This window comes from Bos mutus, chromosome 8 (assembly GCF_027580195.1).
Source record: "Bos mutus isolate GX-2022 chromosome 8, NWIPB_WYAK_1.1, whole genome shotgun sequence".
Taxonomy (NCBI): Eukaryota; Metazoa; Chordata; class Mammalia; order Artiodactyla; family Bovidae; genus Bos; species Bos mutus.
The window spans coordinates 52,235,539-52,245,739 of record NC_091624.1 but is presented as its reverse complement, the minus strand read 5'-3'; the positions used below and the strand labels follow the sequence as shown (position 1 = coordinate 52,245,739).

General features: G+C 45.0%; 1 protein-coding gene across 1 annotated transcript; it reads right to left on the bottom strand.

Moving 5' to 3' along the window:
• Positions 1 to 617: 617 nt before the first annotated feature.
• Positions 618 to 1,588, bottom strand: LOC102270162 (olfactory receptor 2S2-like). The gene is given in 2 exon segments (XM_070374932.1): positions 618 to 1,420; positions 1,423 to 1,588. Coding segments are annotated over 2 exon segments (969 nt in total).
• Positions 1,589 to 10,201: the final 8,613 nt, after the last annotated feature.

The following is a 10,201-nucleotide window of genomic DNA, read 5'->3' as shown; positions in this document are numbered from 1 at the left end:
GAAAATCACTGCAGATGGTGATTGCAGCCATGAAATTAAAAGATGCTTACTCTTTGGAAGGAAAGTTATGACCAACCTAGATAGCATATTCAAAAGCAGGGACATTGCTCTGCCAACAAAGGGCCATCTAGTGAAGGCTATGGTTTTTCCAGTAGTCACTTATGGATGTGAGAGTTGGACTGTGAAGAAAGCTGAGCGCCAAAGAATTGATGCTTTTGAACTGTGGCCTGGAGGAGGCTCTTGAGAGTCCCTTGGACTGCAGGGAGATCCAAACAGTCCATTCTAAAGGAGGTCAGTCCTGGGTGTTCTTTGGAAGGAATGATGCTAAAGCTGAAACTCCAGTACTTTGGCCACCTCCTGCGAAGAGTTGACTCATTGGAAAAGACTCTGATGGTAGGAGGGATTGGGGTCAGGAGGAGAAGGGGACAACAGAGGATGAGATGCCTGGATGGCATCACTGACTCGATGGATGTGAGTTTGAGTGAACTCCAGGAGTTGGTGATGTACAGGGAGGCCTGGCATGCTGCAATTCATGGGGTCACAAAGAGTCAGACAGAACTGAGTGACTGAATTGAACTGAAAGCAACTGAGCACACACACACACCTGCCTGATGGACTTAGAGAACAACGGGAAAGCAAGACATTTTCCTGGAGAGATCTCCCCTCAGCAGAGCTATGGTGGCAGCTTTCACTTCTGCGTTCCTTAGGCTGTAGATGATGGGGTTCAGCGAGGGGGTCACGACCCCATAGAACAATGCAATAAGCTTATCCAAGTTGAGTTCCTTGGCTTTGGGCTTGAAGTACATGAAGGAGAGAGTTCCATAGAAAATCACCACCACTGTGAGGTGGGCAGAGCAGGTAGAGAAGGCTTTGTGCCGGCCAGCAGCAGAGGGCACCCTCAGGATGGCAGTGAGGATGCACACGTAGGACAGGAAGATAAACAGCAGCGGGGCCAGCGTCAAGACAACTGCAGACACCACTGTTAGCAGCGTGTTGAGAGAGATGTCCCCACAGGCTAGTTTCAGCACCGCCAAGATCTCACAGAAGAAGTGATTGATGATATTGTGACCACAGAAGGGAAGGCTCCAGGTGAGATTGGAATGGAGAAGGGAATTGGCAAAGCCTGCCCCCCAGCTCAGCACCGCCATCCACGTGCACGTCTGCGAGTTCATGAGTTCTGAGTAGCGAAGCGGCTGGCAGATGGCCACGTACCGGTCACACGCCATCATGGCCAGGAGCACACACTCTGTGGAGCCCAGCGTCAGGGTCAGGTACATCTGCAGGGCACAGCCAGGGAAGGAGATGGTGCTTTGGGCTTCCAGAAAGTTGACCAGCATGAGAGGCATGAAGGAGGATGTGCCACAGATGTCCATGAGGGCGAGGTTGCTGAGGAAGAAGTACATGGGGCTGTGCAGGCGGGGTCCAGCATGTTCAGCCCGATGAGGAGGGCGTTCCCCAGCACATTCACAGAGTAGATGCCCAGGCAGAGCACAAACAGAACCATCTCTAGGTTGTGGTGTTCGTGTAGCCCCAGTAGGACAAACTCTGTCACGACCGTCTGGTTTGCCCCATTCGTCTCACTCTCCATCCATCTCATTCTCCCTCTTTTCCCCTCTGCACCATGAAGGTGTTGGATTAAGCACCAGTGGGCCTGGGAGCCAAGCAACGTGGATGTGTGACCTTGAGCAGGTCAGCCCCGCCTCTGGAACTCAGTTTCACCATCGGTATAATGAGAGTGCACTTCAGGTCTGCAAGCCAGCCCTCTCAGTTCTGTAGTTCTGGTGTAACTTACAGGAGATGGGGTCCATTCTAATCATCTAGGCTCTTCTCTCTTCTCCCCAGGCTGACCTAGGGGAGACAAGAGAATACATTCTTTTTTCTTGAGCTCCTTTTGAATTTGCAGTGTTCTTGTGTGTTAAGAGGAAGCATGTTTTCTAGGTTATGACTTCTCATGGCTAATGACACCAGTAGGATTTCAGATTCATTCACTCACTGAGGATTTGTTGAATGCCTACCCTGTCAGGGTGTTTAGGTGCTGGGCTATAGCAGTAAGAAAACTACGTGGACCAAAAGATGCCACATTTGTAACAAGTGTTGCTCTCTTTCTCCAATTAAGTGGGATGAGCTTGGGAAGTGAGATGGGTGATGAGTGATGGCCACCTCATTCCTTTGGGCATAAAGGTTGAACATTTCTACTGCATAGGATGTACAAGCCTTATTCAGGTGTCTCTCCATAAGATCAGAGACCATGCATTGATTTTTAAAAGAGTATATAAGAACGTATGTATCCTAATAGAGCCATTGGTCACAACATTTAACTCTTGTCCTAAAGGCCAAGTGAGTCTCCTCTTGCCTCCATTTTTAGGATAAATGATATTGACAATAATATTTCACTGGAGGGAAAGGTAGGTTCTAGTCTGGCAGAAGTGTCCTGGGTCACTGACCAGCTCTATAAAGGGAAGGTGGGAGGCAGCCACATTCTTTCCCCAGGAGCCTCCATGTCTCTTCTGAGCTGGTCTCAGCCCCTTGGTAAATGCCAGTGTCTGGAGGGAGCCAAGTGTCAAGTGTTAGATGGAAAGCTGTCTTGTAGCCCATGTGATCCCTGTTCTATGGGAGGAACGGGAACTGATGGTGAATTTTAACCTTTCAGAAGACATAATTACTCTTCCCTCTGTCCCTTCACACCTAGATGACTTGAGGCCAGTGTCCTGTGAAAATATTAGAGCCTGGTCGCTCCTTCAGGGCTGGCTATATCCCTGAATTCTCCTGCTAGATTGTATCTATCATTCTTGTAGGCCAATGGACCCACCCTTTTCTGAATAAACCATGCCTTTTCCCAGAGCTACATCTTTGCTCAAGAAGTTTCCTTTTGAAGGCATGTCCTTCCTTTCTTCCCCATTAGGGGGTCTTCTCCTCCTCTTCAGAACCCAGTTCATCTCTCTTCCTCTCCCACCTGCCCCCTGCAGAGTTACCTGCTCCCTTCTTCCTCTCATAGCCCTTGGTCATCCTCCCTGTTCCTATGCTGCACACCTTTCTCCTCTGCCACACCAGAGAGCAGACTCTCTCTGTATACCTCCCTCCTGTGTTTCATACAGTGAGTGCTGCCAATGGTAGTCCCACAAAAGTCAACACATGATTCAAAAACCCATTGTTGACATAGAAAACCCTAAAGATAGTATCAGAAAATTACCAGAGCCTATCAGTGAATTTAGCAAAGTTTCAGATATAAAATCAATATGCAGAAATCACTTGCATTTCTATATACTAACAACAAAAAATCAGAAAGAGAATTAAGGAATCAATCCCATTCACCATTGTAAGAAAAAGAATTAAATATCTAGGAATAAACTTACCTAAGGAGACAAAAGAACTGTACACAGAAAATTGTAAGACACTGATGAAAGAAATCAAAGATAACATGAAGAGATGGAGAGATATTCCATGTTCCTGGGCAGGAAGAATCAATATTGTGAAAATTATAATACTACCAAATGCAATCTACAGATTCAGTGTGATCCCTATCAAATTACCAATGGAATTTTTCATAGAACTAGAACAAAAAATTTTACAATTCATATGGAAACACAAAAGACCCCAAATAGCCAAAGCAGTCTTGAGGAAGAAGAATGGAGCAGGAGGAATCAACCTTCCTGACTTCAGATTATATTACAAAGCTACGGTCATCAAGACAGTATGGTACTGGCACAAAAACAGAAATATAGACCAATGGAACAAGATAGAAAGCCCATAAATAAATCCATGCACCTATGGGTACCTTATTTTTTACAAAGGAGGCAAGAATATACAATGAAGCAAAGACAGCCTCTTTAATGACTGGTGCTGGGAAAACTGGACAGCTATATGCAAAAGAATGAAATTAGAACACTTCCTAACACCATACACAAAGATAAACTCAAAATGGATTAAAGATCTAAATATAAGACCAGAAACTATAAAACTCTTAGAGGAAAACATAGGCAGAACACTCGATGACATACATCAAAGCAAGATCCTTATGACCCACCTCCTAGAGTAACAGAAATTGAAATAAGAACAAAAGTAGACAAGTGAACCTGATTAAACTTAAAAGCTTTTGCACAGCAAAGGAAACTATGAGCAAGGTGAAAAGACAACCCTCAGAATGTGAGAAAATAATAGCAAATGAAACAATTGATAAAGGATTAATTTCCAAAATATACAAGCCACTCATACAACTTAATACCAGAAAAACAAACAACCCAAACAAAAAGTGGGAAAAAGACTAAACAGACGTTTCTCCAAAGAAGACATACAGATGGCTAACAAACACATGAACAGATGCTCAACATTGCTCATTATTCAATTCAGTTCAGTTCAGTTGCTCAGTTGTGTCCGACTCTCTGCGACCCCATGAATCACAGCACGCCAGAGCTCCCTGTCCATCACCAACTCCTGGAGTTCACCCAGACTCACGTCCATTGAGTCAGTGATGCCATCCAGCCATCTCATTCTCTGTCGTCCCCTTCTCCTCCTGCCCCCAATCCCTCCCAGCATCAGAGTCTTTTCCAATGAGTCAACTCTTCGCAGGAGGTGGCCAAAGTACTGGAGTTTCAGCTTTAGCATCATTCCTTCCAAAGAAATCCCAGGGCTGATCTTCAGAATGGACTGGTTGGATCTCCTTGCAGTCCAAGGGACTCTCAAGAGTCTTCTCCAACACCACAGTTCAAAAGCATCAATTCTTTGGCGCTCAGCCTTTTTCACAGTCCAACTCTCACATCCATACATGACCACAGGAAAAACCATAGCCTTGACTAGACAAATCTTTGTTGGCAAAATAATGTGTCTGCTTCTCAATATGCTATCTAGGTTGGTCATAACTTTCCTTCCAAGGAGTAAGCGTCTTTTAATTTCATTGCCTCAGTCACCATCTGCAGTGATTTTGGAGCCCCCAAAAATAAAATCTGCCACCGTTTCCAGTGTTTCCCCATCTATTTCCCATGAAGTGATGGGACTGGATGCCACAACCTTCGTTTTCTGAATGTTGAGCTTTAAGCAAACTTTTCCACTCTCCACTTTCACTTTCATCAAGAGGCTTTTTAGTTCCTCTTCACTTTCTTCCATAAGGATGGTGTCATCTGCATATCTGAGGTTATTGATATTTCTCCCAGCAATCTTGATTCCAGCTTGTGTTTCTTCCAGTCCAGCGTTTCTCATGATGTACTCTGCATATAAGTTAAATAAGCAGGGTGACAATATACAGCCTTGATGTACTCCTTTTCCTATTTGGAACCAGTCTGTTGTTCCATGTACAGTCCTAACTGTTGCTTCCTGATCATCCATACAAATTTCTTAAGAGGCAGGTCAGGTGGTCTGATATTCCCATCTCTTGAAGAATTTTCCACAGTTTATTGTGATCCACACAGTCAAAGGCTTTGGCATAGTCAATAAAACAGAAATAGATGTTTTTCTGGAACTCTCTTGCTTTTTCCACGATCCAGCGGATGTTGGCAATTTGATCTCTGGTTCCTCTGCCTTTTCTAAAACCAGCTTGAACATCAGGAAGTTCATGGTTCACATACTGCTGAAGCCTGGCTTGGAGAATTTTGAGCATTACTTTACTAGCGTGTGAGATGAGTGCAATTGTGCGGTAGTTTGAGCATTCTTTGGCATTTCCTTTCTTTGCGATTGGAATGAAAACTGACCTTTTCCAGTCCTGTGGCCACTGTTTTCCAAATTTGCTGGCATATTGAGTGCAGCACTTCCACAGCATCATCTTTCAGGATTTGAAATAGCTCAACTGGAATTCCACACCTCCACTAGCTTTGTTCGTAGTGATGCTTTCTAAGGCCCACTTGACTTCACATTCCCGGATGTCTGGCTCTAGGTCAGTGATCACACCATCATGATTATCTGGGTCGTGAAGATCTTTTTTGTACAGTTCTTCTGTGTATTCTTGCCATCTCTTCTTAATATCTTCTGCTTCTGTTAGGTCCATACCATTTCTGTCCTTTATGAAGCCCATCTTTGCATGAAATGTTCCCTTGGTATCTCTAATTTTCTTGAAGAGATCTCTAGTCTTTCCCATTCTGTTGTTTTCCTCTATTTCTTTGCATTGATCGTTGAAGAAGGCTTTCTTATCTCTTCTTGCTATTCTTTGGAACTCTGCATTCAGATGCTTGTATCTTTCCTTTTCTGCTTTGCTTTTCGCTTCTCTTCTTTTCACAGCTATTTGTAAGGCCTCCCCAGACAGCCATTTTGCTTTTCTGCATTTCTTTTCCATGCTCATTATTATAGACATGCAAATCAAAACTACAATGAGATACCACCCCACACCGGTCAGAATAGCCGTCATCAAAAAGTCTACAAACATCAAATTTGGAGAGGGTGTGGAGAATGCTCTTGCAATGTTGATGGGAATGCAAATTGATACAGCCACTATGGGAAATGATAAGAAGATTCCTTAAAAAAAACTAGAAATAGTACCACCAAATGACCCAGCAATCCCACTCCTAGGCATATACCCTGAGGAAACCAAAATTGAAAAAGACACATGTATCCCATTGACCATTGCAGCTGTATTTACAATAGCTAGAACATGGAAGCAACCTAACTGTCCATCAACAGATGAATGGATAAAGAAGTTGTGGTACATATACACAAAGGAATATTCAGTTCAGTTCATTTCAGTTGCTCAGTCGTGTCCAAATCTTTTGACCCCAAGAACCGCAGCACACCAGGCCTCTCTGTCCATCACCAACTCCCGGAGTTTACCCAAACTCATGTCCATTGAGTCGGTGATGCCATCCAACCATCTCATGCTCTGTCATCCCCTTCTCCTCCTGCCTTCAATCTTTCCCAGCATCAGGGTCTTTTCAAATGAGTCAGCTCTTTGCATCAGGTTGCCAAAGTACTGGAATTTCAGCTTCAACATCAGTGCTTCCAAAGCACATGTTACTCAGCCATCAAAAGGAATGCATTTGAGTCAGTCTTAATGTGGTGGGTGAACCTTGAACTTATTATACAGAGTGAAGGAAGTCAGAAAGAAATATAAATATCGTATTCTAACACATATATATGGAATCTAGAAAAATGGTACTGAAGAATTTATGTACAGAGCAGCAATGGGGAAACAGACATAGAGAAGAGACTTATGGACATGGGGAGAGGGGAGGAGAGAGTGAGATGTATGGAAAGAGTAACATGGAAACTTACATAACCATATGTAAAATAGATGACCAACAGGAATTTGGGTATGACTCAGGAAACTCAAACAGGAGCTCTGTATCAACCTAGAGGGATGGGATGGGGAAGGTGATGGGAGGGAGGTTCAAAAAGGAGGAGATATATGTATACCTATAGCTGATTCATGTTGGAGTTTGACAGAAAACAACAAAATTCTGGAAAGCAATTATCCTTCAATTAAAAAATCATCGCATAACAGCTTCATCACCAGCCTAACTGTGTGATGTTGACCAAGTCACTAGACCTTTGAGACTCAATTTCCTTCTGAAGAAAGGGGATTCTGTGTAGTGCAGATGAGACTCACAGAGAAAAAGGCTGCTGATCCATCCAGCAGCAAGTCTCCAGATCAGAGATCGCGCCTTCAGCTATTGACACCTGTTGAACCTGTGCTCCCTGCCTCCAGGACAGGAGCTCCAGCATCTGCCATGACCCTCTCTCTCCCCAGAGGCAATGCTGATTTTCCCTCCTCCAGCTTAAATCAGGATGATTGTTAAGGGAGTTTATGAAACAGACAGGGGTAGTTGTTTAATCTGTGTTAATCATTGACCATAAATCTTATCCATGTAAACATTAAAGGTAGGAATTCTCCTGCTGAAGTCTGGCGAAAACGGTGAAGAATTGCCTGAGTACGATGGCTCATCCATCCACACATCCAGCAAATTATTACTGAGCACCTCCTATGTGCTGGTGCTGGGAACACAGCAGAGGCAAATAGGGCCTTCTGCCCTCGCAGTGTTTATAGTCATCCCTTGTCCCTTGGTGACTTGGTCATATCCTTCCTCTCTCAGGGCTTTAGAAACCTCTAGATTCTCTTTGAGTCTAGGATGTAAAGACAAAATAAAACCTGAGGTCTGGGAAGCAAAAGTTAAAAGGGCGCCTGGGTCATGACTTTATGTGGCTAGATTAATCCTGCCGCTTAACTTAATTCATTTATAAGAACTTGGTCTTTGTTGGTGTGTTGCTGCAAAAAGAACTGGTAACCTCCAGTATTGACCCCAGATACATGTATGGGGAGTGTTTTCAGGGAGATAAAAGGCAGGATACCACCTGACTCTGCTTTTCTCTTCAACACCCTTGTCTCCATCAGAGAGATCAGGTGGGAATGGATGGACACCAGAGGCCTTTGTCATCAGGCTGTGGCCTGTGCCTGCCCTCACCTCCTACACATCCCTTTGTGCTGGCCTGCTCCAGCCTCAGCAGACCACTCCCCGCTGGTGGACAAACCCCACAGGCTCCTGTTCCCTCCCTCTTCTCATGCTTGCCTCAGGCCAGAGCACCTTTCTCTCCGACCCATCTTCCAAGGCTCGGCTCACACCCACCTCCTCTGTGGGGTCAGCTTCTGAGACGTCTCCACAGCACTGACCATCCTGACAGCATGATGCCTACAGCTGTTAGCACGATTAATTTGTTGTGTGTGTGTATCATTCTCTCTCACACAGTGAGCTGCAGAAATCACAGGGCTGTGTGCAACTCCCCCCCAAACCTTCCAGCACCCCACACAGGAGCTGCCATTTGAGATGGTTCTTTCCTTTTGCTAAAATCCTGATCCCGGATTTCCTAGTCACCCTCGTTCCCATTTCCCCCATGTACACAAACAGGATTTGACTATAGGGACAAGAGATTTGGGGGTCCATTTTCTCCATGCAAGAACAACTGCTCTCTCTCAAGAGCTAAATGAGGAGACAGGTGGTTTTCCTTGCAATTTAAGCATCTGATCAGAACATTTTCATGGAAATCAGCAGCAGCCCATGAAGCTATAGGCTTGTGACCTCAAAGAAATAAGGCTGTGTCTAGAAAACACCATGCTGCCAGGTTACTGACAGCTTGGACTGCAACATGGGCTCAGGTTGGCGCCACAGACAGCAACTGTAGTTCTCTCGGCCCATCAATGGGATGAGCTGAGTTTTGGGTGTCTCCTGGAAGGAGTGCTATGGGAACCTGTGCTCATGAAAGATTGTTGTTATAGTTTAGTCGCTAAGTTGTATCTGACTCTTTTGTGTCCTCGTGGTTGTAGCCCACCAGGCTACTCTGTCCATGGGTTTTCCTACACAGAAATACTGGAGTTGCCATTCCCTTCTCCAGGGGATCTTCCCAACCCAAGGATCAAAACTGTGTCTCCTGCACTGGCAGACAGGTTCTTTACCACTGAGCCACCAGGGAAGGTTAAGGAAAGGGAATTGCTGTACAGGGTGAGGCCCTGGGCCCCTGTGACGGATGTGAAGTCAGTGATTGCGCTGGGTGTGTGAGTTTCTCCAGGTCCCCTTTCATGTTTCCCTTCCCGTGCCTTTCTCTTTCCTTCACAAGAAACGATGACAACTTGACAGAGCTTAGGACTAAAAACAGCCTTAAATAATGCGGCAGCAATTGCACATTTTCTGAATAAACTGTGATATGTCTCTGGGAATATCTTTTTGTCAACAACACAGGTCGAAATAAAACATTGGAAGACTGTCACCGCTTGTTTTCTAACTGCTGAGGAACGGGACCATCTTGCCACTCCGTGGATGCCCACAGACAAGCTCCCCCCAGCCCTCCCGCCATCTCCTGCCTACTCTTCTTCCTTATCTCTCAGGGCATCTCTCAGGGTGATGCGAATTCCACCCAAAAAACCCAGAAACTCAAGCACCAAACCACAGTCTTCTCCTTCCTCAGCCACCTCTGCCATCAGCCCGATGTCCCCAGGACATCAGCTCCATGCTCTCTGCCTGACCGCCCACCTGGGTCAGGCCCCATCCCCGCTTCCTCACTTCCTGCCCTCAGGCACGGGTACTTCCCTCTGTGCTCTATCTGGAGCCACGTGATCTTCCATTTCTCAAAAAGAATACTTCTTTTAAGTTCTAAGTCATGTTCATTTTAGAAGTATTGAACAAGGCTGGAAAGAATAATTCAGAAAGCAATATTAATCTGTAACTCCATCACCTTTAGGAAATAATTGTAAGTTAATATTTTGTCCTAATTTTCCAGGAATTTCTATATACAT